Consider the following 25,707-nt stretch of genomic DNA (forward strand, 5'->3'; position numbering starts at 1 on the left):
AAAATTGCTGAGCAAAGGGCAAGCATGGCATTCATTGCTTTTCCATGGTGAGAGCTTTCAGAAAGCTGATGAAACAGAAGAAATGTGAAATTGTTGGTTTGGGGTTTTCCCTCCTTTCTGTTGTTAAGAAAAGAAACTAAAGTAGAGAGGCAGTCCTAAGAGGGTTCTTGACTTAAAAGGTTACTAAGAATGGCTTTAGAATAGTAGCCTGGTAGTTATCCTAGCCCTGTGCTTTTAGGACACTTGGTTGATGTAGGAGGTGTGATGGACAATGGACCGCTCTGTAGATGTCTGTTGATACTACCCTCTCTCATAATGTACCTGCTGAAGTTCATGAGATTAAGGGCTAAGTGTAAGTGATGCACTATTTGAGATTTGCATAACGTATGATGGCCTTTGCAGTCATTTACTGTTTTGCAATGAGAGGTTAGGTCTGTGGTATTTAGTTCAGTGAAAATGTCTTGCTGCTCAGTGACAGTCAGAAAAGCAATTTACTAGGAAAGCAATAGAAAATATTATGTTACTATGTAAACGTCTCAGTTTGGACCTTGAATGTGGTGTGCAGATAAGACTCTTCCCCCTCTAAGTTGCAAAAAGTGTATGGTAAAGGTGGAAGAGATACAAAGCAGGTGACAACGATTAACAAAAATATAGGATGACTTTTGGGCAGAGAAAGACTAAATAATCTGGGACTGTTATGGAAAAGAGGTAGTGGGGAGGACTTGGTGGATCTCTGTAAAAGTAAGAGCAATGACTGCAAATATAAGGTACTTTGTTTCATTACAAGAAATCCAGGGTATCAGGTGAAAGTAGCAGACTTCAGAACAAAGAAAAGCAGATATTTTGTAACATGGAATGTTCTTCACTCTTGTCACAGGATGCTAACAGTTTGTGTGTGGAAACTTCCTGAACTAACTCAATAGTTCTTGATGGATTTCTTTCACAAATACATAAATATTGCCTCTGGGTAAGGAAATTAAAAATAGGTAGTGATTAGGTGACACTATTGATTGGAGTATCACTGCGTGCCTGCCTAGTTCTTCTGCTCTGTTTGGCATCTGTTCTTGGCCACGGGGCTATGAGACATCTCTGATCTGTCCAGATACAATTTTTCTTGTACCTGCTCTAAGCTGGCATAACGTAGTGCTGCTAGATGGTCAAACACATGTTCCCCTGCTTTCGTTTGGCTTGGCAAAGATGTTCCTGTGGCTTCCAAAGGGAATTAGAACAGGGAATTGATCCTAAATAAAACAAGCCCAACCAAAAAATGTTAAAAGAGCTCAGTCCTCCTGCCTCATTCATGGAAAAAAGTTTGTTGCTGGTGGTAGCTTATACTGATCTAAAAAAGCTAAGACCAAATGTTGTATGTACATGGATTTTTAAAATCAAGTTTAGAGGTTTTAGTAAATACTTATCACTATTATGTTAGTGGTGTTTGAATACTTAGGAGGTTTGGGATGAGAAAAAGTTAAAAAAAAAAAAAAAGCAGCATTGGTTTGGCTAAACTGAGCAGAGCTAATGGTTTGTATCTCATCCAAATGGAAAGAAATGTTTCTCTTTCCAAATTAAAAATGTGAAGAACTGGTTTTGAGATTTGTTTAAAAATTGCTGTAATAATTTGAATATTAGATATTTTTATCCCCCATGTTATTTAAGCGTTCCAATCATAAATCACAAAATTCAGGTAAAAAAATTAATCCTCAGTTTTTTAAGATCATATGTGTATCATCATTTTTTTCCAGACTAATGTGATTCTGCTATAACTGTTTTATTTGAGTAGATATTTACATCAAATACAAATTCCTCAGACATCGGTTTTATCATTTTCACTAATGTAAAATATAGCCATGAATATTCATCTGCAGTTATAAGTGATGTTTGAACAATTTTACCTGAAATTGCTTGTGGTGTTTGTATTTTAAATTTTAATATTTAAATTTCTGATTTTTACTTAGGTTTACCCGTACAAATCACTGCGTGAAAAACTTCCAGTACAAAGTTATCTAAAGACTTAAAAATGCCTCCGCGACCATCATCTGGTGAACTATGGGGCATCCATTTGATGCCACCGAGGATCCTTGTGGAGTGTCTTCTCCCAAATGGAATGATAGTGACTCTAGAATGCCTCCGTGAGGCCACCTTACTAACTATTAAACATGAACTCTTTAAAGAAGCAAGAAAATACCCTCTCTATCAGCTCCTTCAAGATGAATCTTCTTACATTTTTGTAAGTGTTACACAAGAAGCAGAAAGAGAAGAATTTTTTGATGAGACACGGAGACTTTGTGACCTACGACTATTTCAGCCATTTCTAAAAGTCATTGAACCAGTAGGTAACAGAGAAGAAAAGATTCTTAATAGAGAAATAGGTGAGATTATCTTTAATTAAACATAGCTAATCTGTTTAACTGGCTTCTCTTCAAAATACAAACCAAAGAATTTGAATGAGTTGTGTTTGTCACCCGTATCTGCCAAAGCTTGCATTTCGTAACTGTCAGTTGCTACATGAAATGTCCAAAGATGCTGGTCATAGTAAAGCTGACACTTGTAAACTGGGAATTAAGCTTTTTTTTGCTGTTCTGTTTTATTCACGTGCAAAATCTGCTTTGTATATATTCATAGGTGTATGTGGGTTAGAGGATACTTTTTGCTTGTCTCTTATTAGGAGGATCCTGTGTTACCACAGGGCAAAGCCTGTTCCATTGTTTGGGAAGTCAATTTTAATTTGTTTTGAAGTTTACAGAATTGTAAATTCTGCATTTAACTACAAATCTTAAACCACATTTGCAGTAGCACATGTTTTAATAGTGCTCCATCTTGCTTAGCAAAATTTCAGAAATTAGGTGTTTTTCCCGCCCTTCTGACAAAAAGAGTATGAGGAGGGGAGGGAAACAAAAACACCTGAGGATGGGGGGGGGGGGGGGGCAGAGGGGGGGCAAATTGTAATGTTTTGAATTGTCTCTGGAGTAGCTTATTTTCCATTAGCCATTGAGAAAGCACAGGGAGACTAGCATATGTTTCAGCATCTAGGTTAAGTATCTAAATTGAGGCAGTACAAACATACCCACTCCCATTTAGTTGCTAACAGATGCGTATTGCAGTGCTAGAGACTTGTCAGCTGGAAATACTTGTTCTGGGGTGCTCGTAACTGTTAAATTATTTAATTGTTATGAATGTGTCATAAGTAAACTACTGTTTTGTAAAGCTTAACCTGTTCAGGACTTAGGGACACAAGTGGTAAGCTAACCATGCAACAGGACAATTAAAAGTTCCATTTGAACATTCATGCATAAATAATTATTTATGCAAGTAATCTCATTAAAGTAAATGAAATTATATCTGAGACTGAGGACCTGAGGTAAATGGACTCTTACTACTTGAATCTATGCCAAAGAGCTTAAGTTCAATATCTCCTGGAGTGCTTGACACATTTTTAAATAGCATAGTTAATAAAAAAAAGTTGAATAGCTGTCATTTAGTTGTAAGCAAAATTGATTATGGTCCTAATAGCTACTGATAATCCTGCTAGGGTTTTAGAAAAATGGGACCTCACAGCTTCTCTGGTCCACTTAGGAAACTTTGTGCAGACTTCAAAAGAAGGTTTTTACTAGTCCTTTTCCTCCAGGAGGAGTGTTAGCTGTGAGTGGTGATTTAAGGCTTCCAGGATCTTCAGTGAATGTACACCCGTTTTCTAACCTTTTTTGTGACTGCTGAGTGCACTTAACTTCAGAACTGTGTTGTTCTTGAATGATACCAAACAATTATGTATACTAGTAGAAGCCAGTGGTTAACACAAATACTTTACGTTGTGTTTTGCTTAAAGCATGCTTTTTCTGTCACTGATAGAAGGAATCTTTAGCTGTAATTATCAGTTACAATTATTTCCTCATGCTTCTTCAATACTGTAGGTTTTGCTATTGGCATGCCTGTCTGTGAATTTGACATGGTTAAGGATCCAGAAGTACAAGACTTCAGAAGAAATATTCTTAATGTTTGTAAAGAAGCAGTGGATCTTCGAGATGCCAATGCACCACATAGTAGAGCATTATATGTCTGTCCTCCAAATGTAGAGTCTTCACCTGAACTACCCAAACACATATACAATAAACTAGATAAAGGTAAGATAAATATTTACAGTAGAAACATAATGGGTTTTTTCAGTGATTGAAATCAGAATACAGCCAGTGACTTAGGTAAATCACTGTTTTATATACTGTATTTAGTATACTCTAGCAATATCTTGCACCTTAAGTTACTCAGAATAACTTTCTGGATAGAGCGTAAATTCAAAAGGACAACAACATTTAAAGTTACATTTTTTTGCTGTTCTAGTAACTAAATGTTGAAATATAACTTGGTAAATAGAGGTGATTTTTTTTTTTCAATGGGCAGAAACAACTTGTTGGCTTTGTATTTTTCTTTCCTATGACATTCAGAAAACTGGAATTAAATGATGCTGAATCACTGAGTTATCTTGAAGTCCTCAAATACGAAACAGTTCCTGCTGTTTTCTTGAAGGCTAAATAGTCAGTAGTGTTCCGTTAATAAAAATATTCTTATCCTCAAGGCGTTAAAGTTTGGATTTACACTAGAGTATAAAAATAAACTGAGTGCACATAGTTCCTTGCAGAAGTTATAAACCCTCTGTAAGCTTCTTTCATACTGCAAGCAATTATCTGTGTTGGAGAGGGGTGGGAGTTGTTTGGTTTGGGTTTTTTGGGTTTGTTTTGTTTCAAAAGTGTGTTGAAAATGATAGGCCTAACACTATTTTATTAAATAATGTTTATTCTAGGGCAAATTATAGTGGTGATATGGGTAATAGTCTCACCAAACAATGATAAGCAGAAATACACCTTAAAAATCAATCATGACTGTGTGCCTGAGCAAGTTATTGCTGAAGCGATTAGGAAGAAGACGCGAAGTATGTTGCTGTCATCTGAACAACTGAAACTTTGCGTCTTGGAGTACCAGGGCAAATATATTTTAAAAGTGTGTGGCTGTGATGAATACTTGCTAGAAAAATACCCACTGAGCCAGTATAAGGTGAGTAACATAATGGATTTATCTTAAACTACACTAAAATAATCCAAATTTGTGACAGAGAAAAAGGATCAATTTTATGACTGGCTTGCTTTTTTGTTAAATTAATCCAAGCTGTAGGAAGTAAAAGTGTATGGGTCTTTAAACTAGTTGGCTAATGCATGTGTGTAGTGTGCATATTTGCTGCTGTATGTGCTTCAAAAGAGAGAGGGGGAGAAAAGGTAATTTAAACTAAATTTATATCACTAGTGTAATTTTTCTTCTTTGAATGAAGTAGTTTACCTCTAATGTTAGTGATGAATCAGTGGTAGGTGCTTTCAGAAATATCCTATATTTCTGGTGGCAAGAAATGAGTTACGCTTGGATGGGTCTGATATAATACAAAAGGAAGCTTGATCAGATGTTAAATTATGAGACGACCATTGCAACTATGAATCTTGTCCCTTCCCCCTTTAGAGGTGGAAAAAATCTGAACAAACTGTTTGTCTTCGTGTTACTTATATCTTTAAATTTTTTGATCTTGCTAAAACAGTGATAAACTTAGTGACAGAACTGCTGACAGGAGACTATCTGAGCAGCCCTCTCTGAAGCAGACAACAATGTTACCCTGTAGGTTTCCTGACAGACTGTTGCTGCTTCCTCTTCGAGGAATGTATTGTTGTAATAAACAGCTTCCATTCCTTCGTCTAAAATGGTTGATGATCTGCTCTCCATGGGGGAGAGAAAGGGGGTGGGGGATCCTGAATAATGGGGAAAACAGCTCTGTTCTGTGGGAGCTGGGGAACAAGTGCAGGCATACACGAATGATTTTGCACAGTCATCTTGAGATCAAACACTGGACCTATTTGATCTAGCGTGGTTTCTTCAGAAGTATCTGGTATACCTTTACTGTGCTGCAAAAGAGCTTGCTAATTACACTCCAGGGCTGGACCTGCCTTAATACTTTATATTTTGTGGTACTATTGCCAGACTAAATGCTCTCAGCACTCAGTCCTGAATGGACACCATGCATCCTTACAGCTAGAGTCTGTCAGGATCAGTGCTGAGCGTAAGGTAATAAGCACAACTGAACCAAAAAGGAGCCTGTCTGCCATTTGCTTTCTGCTCTCTGCCTGTGACTAGGAGTATCGGTCACCTATGCTAGGTCTGCACAGCAGGCTAGTACAGCAGCTTGCTATGCAAAAACAGCTCAGCTGCTTCCAGGAACAGCTGTAATCTGGTAGCAGTCTGCTTTGTGCTGCACTGCGCCGGAGCTGAGGCACACTGCAAGAAACCTGACTTGTCATTTTGTCAGCTCTGTTCTCTATCTCCAGTTCAACCTCCCGCTGTTGTAGTTAGTCATGTCTCAAAATCTGTATGAAGCACTACTATGCGATCCTACCCCAATGACGTATTTAAACTGTTGGATGTTATAACTATAAACACTGTAAAGGGTCTACATACAGGGACAACGATAAGCACTTTAAATACGCTTTTATATTTTCCTGAATATTTTTGGGTATAGATTACCAAAAGCATAAACTTTGAAAACATACTGAAATTTGGCTTTGTTTTCTTGCAGTATATAAGAAGCTGTATAATGCTTGGTCGCATGCCCAATCTGATGCTGATGGCTAAGGAAAGCCTATATACACAGCTGCCACTGGACACCTTTACAATGCCATCTTATTCCAGGCGTATCTCTACCGCTACACCCTACATGAATGGAGAAGCTACAGCCAAATCCCTCTGGACTATAAATAGTGCTCTCAGAATAAGAATCCTCTGTGCAACCTATGTAAATGTGAACATTAGAGACATAGACAAGGTAAGGCAAATGCTGTATGGCATCATACGTGTTTTTCAGCAGCTCATGGTTTCCTTCCTGAGTTTTCTCTTCTGTGTTTACATTGGAAAAGTAGCGTTATTTAACATGTTAGAAAATTAGACCACTTTGTTATTTAAAGTACTCAATTCTAAAAAATACCATGTTTTAGCATCTGAAAACTTTTTTGTACACTATTTAAATATGTGAGTTGTGGTATTAGGTAAATATTCTGCATGATAGAAGCAGGACTCAGTTTGTGTAGTTCACTTCAGCCAAGATGTAATGGATCAAAAAACAAAACACATTTTATCTGTATTCTAAATTATTACTATGTTTAAGAAAGTATTGCAGTAATTGGCAATACTTTTGATGAGGGGATGCTGGATAGTGTGCTGCTGTCTTTGTTTTTGAAAAGGGAGGTATGGGGAGATCAAGGAGAAAAGGCAGGTAGGGTTCAATCCTATTGGAGTCGTACTACAAGTCTGGTGCCCCAACATTCTCGCAGTTTGTTCAGTCTTTTCTTTCACTATACCTTGGCACAGGAAGAATTGAGAATAAATTCCATGAGGTTTTTTGTGTTCATTTCAAGTTTATTACTGTAATTTTTAAGAACTAGCATTGCAATTAATGAGGAAAAAGACCAAAATGTTTTTTCTAGAACGATGTGCTTATATACAGTGCTTTATACCTTACAGAGCATGAATGAATTTGGGTTGGGGAGTGGTGGGGCTGTTTGGTTTTCAGTTTTGATTTTGTTTTTTACTTGATGAAAATGAAAGGATAATATGTTGTAAACACAGTATATGTTGATAGCAGTGAAAAAATTTCTGTATAGTAACATTTCAAAAACAGTACTAATATGGATGTTGTTTTCAGATCTATGTTAGAACAGGTATCTACCATGGAGGGGAACCTTTGTGTGACAATGTGAATACTCAAAGGGTACCTTGTTCTAATCCCAGGTAAGCTAAATACTTGAATGATTATAGAAAACCTGACTTCCAGGGCATCGTAAGTGGTAACACTGAAGGAGTAAAGGCTCAACTTAGCCATTATTCAGGTAGAGCCCCTTGCTGGGAATTCCTGGCCTTAAGTTTTGTAAAAATATTTTTACATATCCCTATATTTATAAATAGAATTAATTTAATTCAAACACAAGTATTTTGTCTTGCACATAATAGTGTAGTTTCTTTACTGAACAGATCTGTTTCACATGTATGTTTACAGTTGCCTCTGAAACTTCAATATAATTACTCATTAATACTGTGAAATCAGCATAGCTCTGGGTGACTGAGCTCTGGTTTTGATTGTGGATCAATAGCAGGTGTTCCAGTTGCAGGTTCAGATTTCACTTTCAGCATGAGTCAATCTGATGTCATGTAATCTGTTTTGGTGAGGTTGCATAGTGTGTACTAAAGCAGAACTACTGAGTATGGAGGGACAGGTATCATTTGCTAACATGGAAGTGACTGCCGCATCTGGCCAATTATTTTCAGGAGATTTGACCCACCATCAATATTACCTGGAAAAATAAATCACGTGAACTTTAAAAGTGCAAAAAGAAGTTTTATATGAGCATATATAAACATACTGAGAACAAGTGTCTAAAAGATGTTCCTGTAACTTTGACTAATGAAGAGGTGTGAAATTTCAGCATCTGCTAGGATGAGATGCAAAGTATATGTTAGAAGTAATTCTTGACTTGCATTTTCTGTCTGACTTCTTGTCTTATTAAAACACTTTGAAACTTTTATTTTTGTCTGTAGGTTTTCTGTGAATATGATTAGGTTTTATAATTGGAGGGCCTAATAATATACATAGTGTTGAAAAATAGCCTCTCCCTCCGAGTTGCCTGAAATATAGCTATACTTGAACGGATAGTGTAACAGAGAGGAAAATTTTGGGAAGGTGGTGAAGGGTATGGCTTGAAAACATTGATATAATTGCAGAGATCTGCATTATATGAAACAAACATGTAAGAAAAGTGAATTAAAATTTATCTGCCAATTTCTTCATTCTTAGAGAAGGGCTTGGACAGTTATTTCTTTGTAAAACTCTGCTTTTAGTAGCTACAGACACGCTGAAAAACTAATGCTGTCCTTGCAAGCTGCTGCCTCTTCCAACTGAGAAAATTCAGCATGACCATCCACTTAGGAACAGAAACTGTGTTCAGAAGTTCCTCTTCAAAAGCATCATTCTACCAACCGAGAGATAAAGCTTACTTAGAGAAGTTCAGGAAAACAAAATATGTATTCCTGTAGAACCAATCTGTGCTCTTATTACTATGGGAAATAGAATGATATTTGAGTTACGAATATTGCTTTGGATTTCTGTGTTATATGCCATCTTGCAGTTATCTTTTCATTTTCCAACAGTTCAAATTTAGTTGAGTTCTGAAAGCTATGCCACACTTTTTCCCACTTGCTTTTTTCCCCTGAAGTGAAAAATACTTCACAAGCTGAACCTTATATTAGTGTATCACATATGCAAATCCATTATCTTTAGATTATACCTATACTTACAGTTGCAGTCAGTAGGTTTGTAAGAGTGAAAGTGAATGAACCTGTTACTAAGTTTGCAGGAATTGAACCTCACATTACTTTTTAAACACTCTTGGTGCTAGATGCTATTTGGGGAAGTTTCCACTCCCAAAAGGAGTAGATGTGGTCAAATGCATGTAGGAGGACCCTTCTTCAGTAAGAAAGTGTACTCTTTTTGCACATATACAGTTTAGGTAGGAATATAACAAATGCTTTTTAGTATAACTTAATTGAATGCAGTTGTCTCCATGCTCTTCTTTAACCTGGTTTTATTCTGCTTTTTAAATCTTACAGATGGAATGAATGGCTATTGTATGATATGTACATTCCTGATCTTCCACGTGCTGCTCGGCTCTGCCTTTCTATCTGTTCTGTTAAAGGCCGGAAGGGTGCTAAAGAGGTAAAGTACTTCATGGCTTTAATATGCTAACAAATAAAAGCTATTTAAGTTTGGTAAAATATTTGGTAAATGCTGTCCTAGCAATGAGTCTTAGTGCAGTGTTTGATTTGAATCTGATTAAAATAGAGGTTTTTCTTTTCTTGTATCTTATTCAGACTACCACTTTTTTTGTGGTCAGAAATTAAACAACACGGAAAAAAGCTTATCCGGACAGCACTGTAAATAGTGTCTATACTGTATTGCCAGACACAAAGATCCGTGTTTTGAGGTGCAAGTGCCTTTAAACTCAAGTGTCTAAACCCATATGTTACTTACCTATTTCTTAAACTACAATATTTATACTTGAATTTAGAGTTGATTTTTAAAGTAAAGAAAATTTGTGTTGGTTTAGCATTGATGTAAGATCTCAAATAGATTCTTAAAAATTACTACATATGGCATCTAATTCTAGCCACCAGCGTCATTATATTCTGTGTTTGAATGTGTGTCACAGGTATTATATTTTTTTATTCTAAAACCAGGTTTATGAATCTTACAGAATCATAGAATGGTTTGGGCTGGAAGAGAGCTTTAAAGGTCATCTAGTCCAGCCTCCTTGCCATGGGCAGGGACATTTTTCACTAGATCAGGTTGCTCAAAAGGCCCACCCAATCTGGCCTTGAACACTTCCAGGGATGGGACTTCCACAGCTTCTCTGGGCAACATGTTCCAGTGCCTCACCACCCTTATCATAAATTTTTTTATTATTATTTTCATTTCTTATGTCTGATCTAAACCTATTGTCTCTTTAAGGAGCACTGTCCGTTGGCTTGGGGAAATATAAACATGTTTGATTACACAGACACTCTTGTATCGGGGAAAATGGCTTTGAATCTTTGGGCAGTACCTCATGGGCTGGAGGATTTGTTGAATCCTATTGGTGTTACTGGATCAAATCCAAATAAGGTAAATGTTTGCATGCCAACTTCCTTCTTAAGAGTACATTTTCCAAATATGCTGTATTCTAATTAGTATCATTCAACAGAAAAAGTAATTTAAATTCCCTTTACATAGGAAACTCCATGTTTAGAGCTGGAATTTGATTGGTTTAGCAATCCTGTGAAGTTTCCAGATATGACGGTGATTGAAGAGCATGCCAATTGGACTATATCACGTGAACTGGGGTTTAACTACAGCTATGCAGGGCTGGTAAGGCAAACTCACCTTCCAAGATTATCTACTAAAATGTGAAACTATTATATACTACTTTAATTATTTATTTTACTCAGTATATTGGTGATAAAGAAAACTTTTTTCTTATATTCAAATTTATTGTAAAATCAAGAAATCAAGTTTTTGTTTTGTGTTTAGCAAAGTGAGTAATAGATTCTCCTTTCTTTATATTACCAGTAAACTGACCTAATGCTTCACTGACCAACCGAAAAACTTTAAAGAGAAGCTGTCTTACTGTGCAAACCATTAGGGCATTTTTGACATTTTTGTATTGCTAATTCAGAACTACTTAGTTTAACTTTCCAAAAGTTGTAATTCTCCTTCAATGATACTGTTTTTCTTTGTTACAATTTCATTTTTGTAGGTAGGCTTTCTTGTGTAACCTGAAGGTGCTTATAACTCTTTACTGGCTGGTTACTGGGCTAGTTATGACCATAAGTACAGGCAATTTTAAGGGAATTGATTGACATATACATGAGGGTAGTCCTTTTTATCTCCCTTCTTCCATGAAGAGAACCTGTGTATTCATGATTGGCTTTTTGGTGAGGTTTGGAGCTTTCTTAAAAGCACTTGTTGGATGATTAAAAGGAGAAAAAAGAAGGAAGTAAAGCTAAAAATGCTGGGTATTTAAAGACAAGGCTGTGAAATTAGTTGATATGTTTTACATTTTCTTCTGGAGGCTGGTTCAAAGCCCTGAGAGTTTCCCCAAGAGAGCTTTGTGGTCTGTGTGAAGAGGAGTCTTGGAGTGGAAAGTTTCGCTGTGCCAAAAAGTGCGTAGGTGTTAGTAAGCTTCCAGTTTGGGAATTCTGGTGGTATTTATAACAGTCCCATCTCAACATATCTTGGAACAAAGGGTTGTAGGCATTCAATTTCTCTTGATATCCTACAGAAAGTCCATCATAGAGTGGCATATGTGCTTATGGTATATATTGTAACTGAACAGTGCTGCAGGGCTCTTAATAAATGTTTAAGGACAGTTGGCTTCTTGGTAAATAACATTCCTTTGCTATAACACAGCCTATTACCTAGGCTTATATATGCTTAACTCATTGTTTTGTTCCATCCATAGCCAAAAATAGAAAATGGTGAGGAGAATAAGCTCTCACTTCAGTGACAAAGTAATGATCAACTTACACTTCACAATTTAAAAAAAACCTGAGACAGAATAAAGTCTCAAATTACTGTCTTGGTTTTTTTGTGATAATTCTTAAAATACTGTAGAAGAAGGTCATAGTGGTTAAATATGGAGAAAGTCTATTTACATCAATGACTAAGCTGACAGGGAAACAAACTGTGTATCACTGCTTTGGTCTCACTTTTTCTCATTATTCATGCTGCTTTTCTTTCAACCCTCCTTGTTGTCTGCCAAAATCCTCTTATTACTTATCCTTTCTTAAAGCGTATTTCATTAAATGCTTGGTAAGTTTGAACATACCTAGTTATCTCTTAGTATTGTATTTGTCCCCTTTATCTTTTAATGTGTGGTATCTTCAGGTCTCAAGCCAAACTTTCTATATTCAGGTACTGTGCATATTTATAGCTGTTTGCAATATTAACTATATTTAGGGAGTTAAAAGGCAATGTGGTGTTACTCATTCAAAACTTGGATACTAGATTACTGTGTAGCATTGACCATATCTGAAAGAGGTAAAAAACACTTGTCTGAAATGGTCAAAATCAGGAAAGCAGTCACTGAGGTATGATTTCTGTATAAATGTTTTTGTTATGATACAAAGAGCATAATTTCTTTGTTTAACCTTGAAATGCATCACACTGCATTTAAAAAATCAATTAATACATACTTACAAGAGATCATTTATTGGTCCATTAATATCTCGAATATGAAAAAACTTTCAAATATTAAATCTAATTTACTGTCCCACAATTCATAGAATTTCAAGTTTTTGGTGTTGACCGCAGCAGGATAAATGCATTTTCCTTCTGGGCTTGACCTAAACTATGATCTTTCTGACCCACTATGCAGGTACATTTTATACTTTTTTGACTTTCACTTACTATTTAGGATGACTCTTTCAGAATCAAGATGAATATGTACAATTAATCACGTGTTCAATATGAACTATTTGATCTTAAGTCAGGAGTAGGGTGATTATAAAATGCATTAGCTTCCTTACAGAATGACTCTGGCTTTACTACTTGCACTGTATCCATTACCATAATATTTAAGAATGTATTCTAAAAATTTTCCTGTGCCACATAGAGAGTAGTCCTGAATAATTTTCCCCCCAGTTTTATGTCCAGTCTAGGTGCTTCAGAATGGTAACCAAAAAAAAAATGCTGGTGCACTAAGATCTTGCACTCTCACACTACTAACAGGGCAAGGTGCTAAAAATCCTGCGAGGTGGTTGATTTATACCTTAATATTGGTAGACGTAAGCTTGAAGGCCAGAATATTCTTATCTCATATAATAGTAGTGAATCCATCATGAGAACACATTATTTTGTAATTAAAGATAAATGTAAAGTAGAGAACTTTCAGTCTGAAGTAGATAGCTTATCATGTGGTATAACCTGACAACTGTTTCTATATTTGTCCATATTCTTAGAAATAACACCACTTCACTTTTTAAAGGGTGTGATGATCTCCTACCTGGAAACTTCAGATTGTTCTTTTCTTCAGCTTTTTTTTTTTTTAAGCTAGATGCATCGGGAAGACTTTCTGTAAAGGACATGTAGGTATTTGTGTTTTCAAGTACTAGTTCAACTAGTTGAAAATTTCCATCAACAAAACTGGCAGACAAAGCTCAGTTGATTCTTGCTTATTTAATGTGCTCAATAGAAACTGCCTAGGGAAAAAGCAGAACAAGAGGTTAAATACTGTCATTGTACAGTTTAAACATTTTGAACTTGGAAAAGAGTTGATCTTATTCTTTTGTAGTAGTAGGTATCATACAGATGTAAAAATGTGAGTTTACTATAAAAACACTGTTGAACTCTTACAGAATTTTTGGGGGTAGCTTCATCTTAAGTGTCATACTTGTATTTCATAATAAAGACAATACTATAAGCTGCTTAAGATTTCTCTTGTTTTGCAGTACAATTGATTCTGAAACCTCAAACTGTATAATTTCGTATATTGCTGTGCAAAAAAAAAAACCCAAAACATTGAATGAACTAAGAAATGGAAAGAATAGGAGAAATTGGACTTAGCACATAAGCTGTGAAAAATCTAGTAGTAGTAGTTTCAGTACCTCTGCCATTAGTCTAAGCTGGTTCTAAGAAATGAAGTCTTAGATAAAATTAATTTCAGCATGTACCAGTTCTGTTTTCTGTGCTCTTTGGGGAATATCTTGTGCTAATCCTGGTTACTATTTTTCCAGTCTTCCTGTTACTCAGGCTTTCCTACAGTGTTCTATCTTTCATTTACCTAGTTTCATCCTCCATATTCTGCTTTTTCAGTTCTGATTCTCTTCCACTCCTTTCAGCAGCTCTCAGCAATCTCAAAACTGGAGACAGAAATGACCAGTTTCACTTTATGCTGCATTATGTTGTTCGTCAGATGTCAACTGCTGCTATTTCCCCACACAGCTGACTTAGTTGAAATGTACCTCTTCTTGTCCCAGTAGTGACTAAAACAGTTGTAGAAATCAAAGGTCTAGTCTTTCATCTTTCTTTTTAAATTGTAAGTCCTCAGTTAGAACAAAAGGAAACAACAAGATAGTATTGCGTGACACAGGCTCTAAGTGTTGCTACGCTGTTAAAAAATACTTACCTTCATGTACGTTGTATGACATCGGAAGGAAATGTGTGGAGGGTTAATGGACCACTTTCTCTTTGCAGAGTAACAGAATAGCTAGAGATAACGAATTAAGAGAAAGTGACAAGGAGCAACTGCGAGCCATATGTACACGAGATCCTTTGTCTGAAATCACTGAGCAAGAGAAGGACTTCCTCTGGAGCCACAGGTATTTAAAAACAAAAACCAAGCCAAGGAAAAACCCTTGTTGGCACAGTCAAACTTCAGCCCATTCATTCCCAATTTGTCATGACGATTGTCTTGGGTTTTGCTCCCTTTATTCTCTATTGTTGGCATTAGTGTTTTAGAAAAGGCTTTTAAAGCATTATGCATTGTATGTCTTGATTCGTAAGCCCATGGAGAAAAGCAAGTTGTTGAATTAGTTTGTTTTCTCTATTAGTGCAGTCTTACCGTCACACATGGATCCCGACACCACCTTATGGTATTGATCAGATTCTGCTGACAAAGGAAGAAAAAGGTGCAAGACTGAGGGGACATAGTAGATGGTTATTGAAGCAAAAATGACATTTTGTACATACAACTTTTTTTTTTCTTTCACAGACACTATTGCGTGAATACACCAGAAATTCTGCCCAAATTACTTTTGTCTGTTAAATGGAATTCTAGAGATGAAGTGGCCCAGGTAACATATAGCACTGAAGAAGCATTAAGTTTTGAAGAAACTTTAAAATATACTACTTTAAAGAAAGCTTCTTTAAGTTAAAAATATGTTATGTGTGCATGATACATTGAATGAAAACTTGGATGAATCAAGTTGCCAATAAAACTGATGAGTCAGTCTGGTCCATAGTTCTTGTTCTTTAGCTTGGTCTGAGTCTTAAGATTTCCTCTTGGTGGCATTAGTTGAATCCCTGTTATGTTGCTGATTTGTCAATTACTGTTATATGTGAAGTTTTGTTCTCATTCTTTTTATAGTGGTTAAAATAACAAAGTCAGCTGGCAACTAATACCAAATTGTTTATTGAGAGAGGACTGGCGGGTAAAGAGCTTCTACTCAGATGCAGTTTGTGTCTGACGATACCTTCTCATGGCTTTGTATTACAATTTCTTCCTAATCAATGCAAATGTGTAACATGCTTGGACTTCTTGTCCGCAGATGTACTGTTTGGTAAAAGATTGGCCTCCAATCAAGCCAGAGCAAGCAATGGAGCTTTTGGACTGTAATTATCCAGATCCAATGGTGCGAGCTTTTGCAGTTCGGTGTCTAGAGAAGTACTTGACAGATGACAAACTGTCTCAGTACTTAATCCAGCTAGTACAGGTATATAACATTTTGGTATACTTGATGTCTTGTGTATAGTCAATGATCTCAGAGGCTTAAAATACAACAAAAGTTAAGGTGATGTGAAAAAGAGGTTCTCAAAAGTATCCGTTTGCTTTGCGGATTATTTAGTAGGAGGAGATGAAGTGTAATTAATTTTCCGTAGTGCTGTGATTTTGCTTGTTGATATTAAATGCCAAAATTTTGCAGAGATGCAGAACTGTTCTACCAACTGGAACAGGCAGCTATTTCAGCTGTCCTAACATATGGGAAAGTATAAGCAGAAGCATCTTCTCAAAATTTTGAGCAATTTGGGGTTGAATATTTGGTAACAGTAAAGGAAGCATCAGATGGTAAGTTCCTGAAATAGAGGCAGCCAATGCACTGTTCAGATCTTAACACATACCAATATCAATACCAAGATCAGTCATTCTACAATAATTAATGTAAAACATAAATTGCTTTTTATTTAACTGTTTAATAATATTTATTTTCTTTATCCTCTATATTGTTCATAGAAGTAATAACTGCAGCTCATATTTTTTTCTTTTCTCTTTATCCTTAACTAGGTTCTGAAATATGAACAGTATTTAGATAATCAGCTTGTGAGATTCTTGCTCAAGAAGGCACTGACCAATCAAAGAATAGGACATTTCTTCTTTTGGCATTTAAAGTAAGCTTAATATCACATTAAGGAGTGGTGGGATTCCTATTAGCTGTAAGCAAGTAGTTGTTCTAAAGACTTGGCATACCAAATGTCCTTTTTTAGGAAATATTACCGCTTAAAGTTAGTTTTATATTGGTTAAGAGTTTGAATGCGTAGTTTGGTAGTAGAAGTCATCCCTTGCAGTTTCAAAAGCTAGTTAACAATAGGTACTTAGTTTTGTACTTCTCTTCAGAATAATCATCTTTAGATAAAAGCAGAGTAGTCTTAAGATTGCTGAAGGCCTCCCATGTTGTTAGTTGTTTACAGCTTTGACGCATTTCTGCTGTTTGAACTTTATTTTTTATGCCAGATCCCCCACCAGTCTTTTCCAGAAAACTTTACGAATAGTTGAGGCCTGAAGAAAGCCACCCAATTTGACCCGATAAGGCTTTGAAAAAGAACTGTTCATAGATGCTTATTAAAGACTTTATGGAGCTTGAAAACCCAAATATCTTGGTGTTCTTACTTACTAATATAACATGGGCTTTTGTAAGTTCTGGTATTGAGAAGGCTGAGCACGGATCAGCCTACAGCATACTGGATTGGGGCTAGGTCTCACCTAAGAATGCTGTTCTAAGATAGTGTGATCAGACACTGAAATAGAAGCAAGGAATCTTTGTTGTGCTTTCAGTTTTCTGTTTCACTAGGTAATCGTCAAGGATAATGGAATAAGTTGCCTGATTAACTTGTTTTGAGGGAATGTATTTTAGCACTGTGCGAAGACTGAGAGTAGGTAAGAACACAAGGAAACTAGAGGAGCTACAGCCTGGGATTGACTGAATGAGATAAGAAGAAAATGAAACAGGTTAGCTTTGCTCTCAGAAGAAATCTGGAAGTTGAATTGAAAGCTTGAGGTTTACTACAGAGTTTCTAGGAAGCAAGGATTTTGAATAAAGGCAAGGGGTAGAGAAGGACAGGATGGAGCAAGAAGGAATGGGGAAAAAGCCTATAAACTCTGTGCTGAGTTAGTTGTAAAGGGTAGTGAAGTCTGGTCAGTCCAATCAAAATGAGATGAGTTGTGGGAGGTCAATGCAAGTTATCTGAAAAGAAGGATCCATAAGCAGCGCTCGGGAAGATGTTACAGGTATAGCTTCACTTTTGGCACCTCTAAGTGGTCTTGTCTTTAAGCTATAACTGTTCTTCCTCTCTGTGTAGGTCTGAAATGCACAATAAAACTGTAAGTCAGAGGTTTGGTTTACTTCTGGAGTCCTATTGTCGAGCGTGTGGAATGTACCTAAAGCATCTGAGCAGGCAGGTGGAGGCTATGGAGAAGTTGATTAACCTCACAGATATTCTCAAGCAGGAAAAAAAAGATGAGACCCAGAAGGTATTATGAGCTGTCCACATACCAAAACTGTTGCTGTTGAGTCACAGGAATTACTTAGAACTGTGTTGTATTTGATTAACTAGAGAAGTACTAATGCTAACTTCAGTAGACAGTATGTTATCCTAGAAGCTGTAATATTTTCTGTGTACATTACCATTGTCTACCTCTTAAGGCAATAGAACTAAAGTTAAGGATTTCAATTTGTGTAATACATGGCTCAGCAGAGTTGCTTACACTGGAACTGTGCAAAACCATGCTTTAAAACCAAAGCTAAAATCTGATGCTTGCCTTCATTTACATGTAATTATTGTTCTCAAAACCTGAATGTGATTATTTATCAGGTACAGATGAAGTTTCTTGTTGAACAAATGAGACGGCCAGATTTTATGGATGCTTTACAAGGTTTTATCTCTCCCCTTAATCCTGCACATCAACTGGGAAATCTTCGGTATTGTCTTCAGTTTTGAAATTTGTCTAGATATTTAAGTAAATGCTTAGTAATGTTAACATTAACAATGTTATGGTTAAATGTTAACATGCTAAATGTTAGTAACTTGAAAGTTTACTGAATAAAATTTGTAGCACAGTAATCCATAGAGAGTGAAGTAATTTCAATCTAATGGTTTAACAAACTAGGGAACAACATGACAGTTACTTGTTCTTTTAAGGTGACAGAACTGCAGTGCTTTTTCCACTTGTAAGGAAGACACACTGCCAAAGGAAAATTTGTAATATAACCAGCTCTTCTATTGGGCTTAGCAAGTGGTTAACATTGCACTTAAATTAGTAAATTTGAAACTGGAAGTAAAAGTGGTTGATTGTCAGTTACCCATGCATCTTTAATTTGATACTAGTTCAAATAGTTTGAAGAAAACAGGGTGAACTTAGTAGTACAGAAGCATGGTATGAGAATCAAATTGTACCTATTTCATAGAAATCTTATCTCTTTTATAGGCTCGAGGAGTGCAGGATAATGTCATCTGCAAAAAGGCCGCTGTGGTTGAACTGGGAAAACCCAGATATTATGTCTGAATTGTTATTTCAGAACAATGAGATAATCTTTAAAAATGGAGACGGTAAGAAAAAATAAGTGTAATCCAAAAGCTTACATATCTGTTTATTTTCCTAACCTACTGTTCAGTATTTTTTCTAAGCATATAAAATACATATATAAAAAAACTTAAACAAAAAATCGTCTGAGCAAAGCAGTTTTCCAGAAAAATTAGGCATGCACAAATAAGTATGTCTCATACAAATTTTATGTTTTAAGATGCTCAGTCTGAGGTGGAACATGATACTATTTAATACTTTGTTCTTTTTACTTGAAAATGTCTTCAAGATATTATAGATGTATAATCTGTAATTCCCTTGTCATGGGTTTTACTGTGTATTTTTAAACAGGTTTGAAATTGCCACCACAAATTTGTATTTTCTCAACTATTTAGAATCTGCATTTCTCTGAGAGAACAAAACCTACGCTAAACTATGCAAGTGTCATTTCATTTAGACATACTTTTGGGGAGGAAAGTGAAATAAAATGTAACTAAGTGTTCTGGTGTTACAAAATTTGCAATCTCTATGCATTTGACTATTCCAGACTTGCGTCAGGACATGCTGACACTTCAGATAATTAGAATTATGGAAAACATCTGGCAAAATCAGGGTCTTGATCTTCGGTAAGCATTAGAGGTTATTCTCAAGCAATGCTGTTCTTAATGTTTTTTGCATTGGTTTGTTACCAGAGATTGCTTCTGTTTTCTCAAGGGTAATAAATGAAATGCTATAAATAGGCATGTTGGTACATGTTAGAGTGATTTGTTTATTTTTTTAAAAAATTGTCTTTATAACCTTCAGTTAGCTAAACACTGGATTCTGTAAAGATAAGATCATATCTGAAAAAATACTTAAGTCTCATTTAAGTGGATATGAGGGATCTGCACACCAGGAATGGATACAAGAGCTAACACACACTAGCCACACTATGGTCTGCTGATCGTATCTGTAGGATTTGCTTTAAATGAGTGCCAAACTTGCAGCCCTCTTGAGCGATGACTCTTTGCAGTTGATATCGTCATTTCAGTATAGAAAGTAGGTATTACCCAGCCTGATATGCATGCATCTTCTCCACCCCAAATAGTCTGGAGGTACAGTAGCTTCTGCAGAATGATGTTCAGTATAAACTATTCTGCTTCTGGAACACTGATGCGGGACAGGTTAAGCTTCCAAATTTGTGTTTGCTGTGTGGTAGACTTTTAGGTGGTGGCATAACAGAGTGGCCTCTGCGCGATCAAACCAAGTATGTTCTTTGCACCTCCAGTTCTCATTTCCTCATCTAGACAAAAGGATCTGTTGGTCTACGTCATCTCTCATGTGCAGTGCCTGTGTCTTGAAGAGTAGCCAGCTATGGAAAACTGCAAAAATACTTCCTCTCCCACCTCTTGCCACCATGCTTCTTAAAGAGGCAGCATGGAGCTTTAGAAGAGAGGTTGAATAGATACGGTGTAAGTGACAGGCTGATTTTAAAAAAGTCAAAACAAAAAACTTGCAACTGTCCATCTGTTATGCTGAAAGACTGAAATAGGAATGCAAGATGAGGCAGCTGATGGACTCAAACTTGAGCAAGCTACGGATTACACTAGTGGATAAAACCAAAAATCTTTTGAGGATCTAGAAATTGCGACTCAGTCCACCAAGGCCCCTAAACTCTATGTCTCTGTGGTACAGAAAGTCTAACAGTGCAAAGTTTATGCCACATCCTTAAGAAAATAAATGGGTCTTACTGGTTTTTTTGGCCTCTAAATCAGACTTCTATCTAAAAATGCAAGTGTAGATAGATAGATAGAAATATCCTTTTAGTACCTGCAAATAAAGTGCTGTTAATCCAGAGAGGAGAAGCCCACCTCCACAGCAACAGCAGCAGTCAACTATGCCACTGGCTGTGCATTGCACTGGTGTTCCATAGATTCTTAGGTCTAATACAGAGCCATGATAGATTGTTTTTTCTGGGTTTTTTACCATAGCATCACAAGAAAATCTTTTGATGCTCCAGTATTCAGAGAAAGCCGTCTTACTCTATAGGTGTAACACTTTCCCTCCAAAAAGGAAACTTCAGGAGAGAGAAGGGCTGCTTTTAGGTACATGATCCTCTCTCACAAATCTTTTAACAGAGGATGTTAAACAAGGTAATGGCCATGTTTCTTTCCATCTTTGAATAGAAGACTGATTTTTACTTGATTTTCATAAATAAAATGTTTTGAACATAACAGAAGAAATACAGACTTTGGGGGAGGGTGAGGAAAGAAACCTGTGAAAGAAAAGGGAGGCAGAGAAATTAATTTCTTCTACTTGTAAAGAGAAGAATGGGCTACTGAGATTATCCTTTGAGTTTCAACTATGGATTACAAAAAAGTGATTTATGATGTTCTTTAAAGAGTCCATAAGTAAATATCTGTTTACAGTTAGTCTATTAACATCCTGACGAATTGTAACATTGCTGATTGTAGATTCCAGTTACAATTTTGTAATGGGTTCAGGTACTGTTTGGAAACTCATTTTGAAGGTCCCATGCTGGTTTTACATACAAAGTATCACCTGCTACTTGCTTACAGTAACTGATGAAATACTAACATTTGTCTTCTGAATGTTTAGTTTCTATCTCTAGTACTTAACTTTGAGTATATTTGACTATATCTCATTATATCATGCTGAATGCCTTTTTAAGGGTTTTTCCAGTGTATTCCCCAAGGCCTCCAAGAACATGCTAATAAAATTTTGCCTTAACCGAATGACATTAGTGGATACAGTGGCCAGCATGTTACTGTACTAATATCTGGTACATTTTTTCCTCAAGACTAATGATAATACAACTATAAAATGTTAAAACAGGTTTTTTGTGTCCTAAAGTAACAGATGAAACTTACTTGATAAGTTATTAAGCATGCCTGTTGCTTGCTGTCTTAAATAAAAAAAAAAAAAAAACCAACAAAACAAAAAAACAAACCAAACCAAAACAAAAAAACACAACAAAACAAAAAAAAACACACACCACCTTTGTCTTTCAGGATGTTGCCTTATGGTTGTTTGTCTATTGGTGACTGTGTGGGACTCATCGAGGTAGTGAGGAGCTCTCATACGATCATGCAGATTCAGTGTAAAGGAGGCTTAAAAGGAGCGTTGCAGTTCAACAGCCATACATTACATCAGTGGCTCAAGGACAAGAACAAAGGAGAAATGTGAGATTTTGTGTTGCTTGTGTTGCTTGTTGTTCATGTGCTCTTTTTGATGGAAACTTCAAGAGAACTAAAGTTCATCAAGTGGGGAATTATGGCCATCTGTTTTTGTGGTGTGTTTGTTTTTTTTTTTTTCCTCCTCTGCCCTTGTTTGCCTGGTATTTCTGCTTGTAGCTCTTTTAATGAGTTTGGTTGTGTGACTTCTCAGCAGTAAAGCATAAGTTGGAGGTAGAACTATGAAGATACGGCTTAAGTCTGTATTTTCAGTAGCTGATCAAAATGAAAACTGTTAACCTGGAAATGAGGGACAATCACTTTAATAGCTAGTTTACTGTTCTGTGATCTAACTGTAAGTACCAACTACTGTTTTCAGACTACGCTGAATTACTTCCTTACTCTGGTAAAGTGATAAAATCCACAAACTCTGCTTCATTGAGAGCAGATAGTAGAAGTTGGTTCTTTCTTAATGGGGAGGGGAAAAAAAGAAAAAATCTGCACTTTTCTATTATTAGAATATCTGTAGGAAAGTGTTTCCTTTTTTGTTTTCAATAGGTATGATGCAGCTATTGACTTGTTTACACGCTCTTGTGCCGGCTACTGTGTTGCTACCTTTATACTGGGCATTGGTGATCGCCACAATAGTAACATCATGGTAAAAGATGATGGACAAGTAAGATGTTTTTCTAAAAACATAGCCTAATGTCATTTCTCACTTTGATATGAGTTTGCTTAAAAAAAAAAAAAAATTCATCTGAACTATAAGTAAATGATCAATTTTACCATGACATTTAAACAAGGAGTTACTAATCTTAAAATACTTTTCTGTCTTTCCAAGCTGTTTCACATTGACTTTGGGCACTTCCTTGACCACAAGAAGAAAAAATTTGGTTATAAAAGAGAGCGTGTACCGTTTGTCTTGACACAAGACTTTTTAATAGTGATTAGTAAAGGAGCCCAAGAATGTACCAAAACAAGGGAGTTTGAAAGGTGAGCCCTTTGTGTTTAACTTCCAGAGTATTTTGTACCTAAAATGCACTCTACTACTGGTGACCTTTAATAATTAGACCTTTTAACTGAAAACTAGTATTTTAATTGGCTTGCAGTGGGTACGTTCTAATTCCTTACTTGTAAACCGGTACAAATTCCACCTGTAAATCAGTAGGTGATCTTAGCGCTTACATGGTCTTCAGTTCATGAAACCTCACTTTAGCTTTGTAGGGTCAGCACACGTGAATAAAGATAGATTTTTTTTTTTTTAAATATCTGAATATTTTTTTATTTAACATTTAAAATCCTCTTGGGGTTGTGTAACTGCAAAAACTGAGAATTCTTATGTCAAGTGTAATGTGCATCAGAGCCTTGCTGGTCACTCAGCAGTACTTCTCTCTGCTATACCTGCTGTGGTATCACCTCCTCAGCTGGCCTGTGTAGTTTGACATTCTGCAGAACCTGCTAAGAAAGGAGAACTTTAAAATAATAATAAATAAAAAAAAATTCTGTTGCTGGAGTCATTCTTAGTATCTGTCTTTCCAGAGATCCAGTCTTCGAGAGGTTTCAATTTAAACTTAACTTTATTATGGGGAGGAAGACAGATTTGAAAGTTACAGTGTCTGTCTGAATGCTGCAGTGAAGCATTTTTGCATTTTTTTTTTAACCTGACTTAAATTAGTTTCAGCAGAAACGGGCATTTCTCACCCAATGTTGTGATATAGCAAATGCCCCTGTCTTCAGTGCATTCTCCAGGGTATCTAAGGAGCAATAGCTACTGCCCTTGTAAAACTGCAGGAGAGAAGCGCATCTCTGATGATAACCAGGAAAGCACTGTTTGCAGCAGTGTATCAGGAAGTGCGCTTTGAAATCTGAAGTGTCAGTAGCAATGACTAAAATAGCTCTGTGAGCTCCCATAAACTTCTGTTGAATACTTGTGTGAATTGCAAATCAGGTTTAAGGCTAGAAAGCCTGCCTTCAGTTTGGCTATTGTGTTAGTCTGACCACTACTAATTCTTAGAAAAATGAAGATAACCTGAGTAGGAAGATGAGTATATTTTCTCAGCAACATTATGGTGTTCTTATTAGACTAAGACTATCTACTCTTTTAGTGTCCAGTGACCTGAAGACTGTTTTGGAGATGAAGTAATGTGCATCTGATAGGGAAATACACTGAGCTTTTTTCCTCTGTCTCTTCCAGGTTTCAGGAGATGTGTTATAAGGCTTATCTAGCAATTCGGCAGCATGCCAATCTCTTCATAAATCTTTTCTCCATGATGCTTGGCTCGGGAATGCCAGAACTGCAGTCCTTTGATGATATTGCATACATTCGAAAGACCCTTGCATTGGACAAAACTGAGCAGGAAGCTCTTGAGTACTTCATGAAGCAAATGAACGATGCTCACCATGGTGGCTGGACAACAAAAATGGACTGGATCTTTCACACAATAAAGCAACATGCTTTGAACTGAAATGAAAGCAAAGCAAACAAGAACTGATTGCCCGCTTTGTGGGTACTGCACTGTTAATACCCATTAGCAGCAAAGACTGGTTGCGTAGGAATTGCACAAACCATGAACAACATTAGAATTTATGGCAAGAAAAGAGATGAACTGTTCAGACAACGGTCGAAAAATAATGTAAAGCAGGGTTTCAGATAGCACTAAAATTGTACACTTCAAAAATTAAGCTTTAGTATGATGTGTGACTTCATGTTATGCCTTAAGCCGCAAAAGGTAAACTTGGAAGAATGTTTCCTTTTTTCATTTGATAGGATAAATTAGAAGGAAAAAGAAAATAGTGCTAGCATGAACATAGAGTCCATCAGGTATTACCTTAGATCTGGTACAGCAGGTAGAGGCTGGCTGGATTGAGAAGAGTGGAAAGAGAATTCAAGTGATAGCAAATATTTAAATGCAGCATAGTTTGAAGGGAAGGAGTTTTATGCTCAAAGATCTAAAAACAATAGTGAGAGGACAGTGCCTTTTAAATGTGCTCAGAGGCATTAACATTTACGGGGTTTAGATGACCCTTTGATTTCTGGGTCCGTCATCTGCACAGTTTCTGAAAGCAGTAGGGAATAAGCCCATTCAGTATGGTGCTGCTTCTGCTCAGTATTTCTAGGGGTGCAATTCATACCTTCACAAAGAAACTCCGTATCATCCCAAAAAACTGACTAACCTGGAAATTGAATGGTCAGAATTGGGTTTAGTGCAACAGAGAGTTGTAGTGTTCATCTTAGGTTTGCTTTAATCTAACTTGAACTGAATAGATTTTTTTCATACATGTTTTCCAGAACCTAAAGAAAGGTGAGTTATTAAAATTATTGAAAGATTATTTTTTTATAAAGGCTATTTATATAATAGGAACTATTATTAATATATATTCTTTATTTACATGATTTGTCCAATATCACTCTT

At 36.3% G+C, this 25,707-nt stretch overlaps 1 protein-coding gene across 1 annotated transcript; it reads left to right on the top strand.

Moving 5' to 3' along the window:
• Nucleotides 1–1,954: 1,954 nt before the first annotated feature.
• On the top strand, nucleotides 1,955–25,125 carry PIK3CA (phosphatidylinositol-4,5-bisphosphate 3-kinase, catalytic subunit alpha). The gene is made up of 20 exons (XM_009710295.1): nucleotides 1,955–2,369; nucleotides 3,909–4,118; nucleotides 4,793–5,043; nucleotides 6,602–6,847; nucleotides 7,724–7,809; nucleotides 9,682–9,787; nucleotides 10,580–10,732; nucleotides 10,841–10,975; nucleotides 14,801–14,925; nucleotides 15,318–15,399; nucleotides 15,874–16,038; nucleotides 16,608–16,711; nucleotides 17,900–18,071; nucleotides 18,413–18,519; nucleotides 19,026–19,147; nucleotides 19,669–19,747; nucleotides 22,133–22,303; nucleotides 22,853–22,970; nucleotides 23,136–23,287; nucleotides 24,489–25,125. The coding sequence occupies exons 1-20, from the start codon at nucleotides 2,018–2,020 to the stop codon at nucleotides 24,757–24,759; spliced, it is 3,207 nt and encodes a 1,068-aa protein (XP_009708597.1). The 5' UTR covers nucleotides 1,955–2,017; the 3' UTR covers nucleotides 24,760–25,125.
• The last annotated feature ends 582 nt before the right edge of the window (nucleotides 25,126–25,707 follow it).

Source organism: Cariama cristata, unplaced genomic scaffold, assembly GCF_000690535.1.
Source record: "Cariama cristata isolate BGI_N322 unplaced genomic scaffold, ASM69053v1 scaffold28110, whole genome shotgun sequence".
Classification (NCBI taxonomy): domain Eukaryota; kingdom Metazoa; phylum Chordata; class Aves; order Cariamiformes; family Cariamidae; genus Cariama; species Cariama cristata.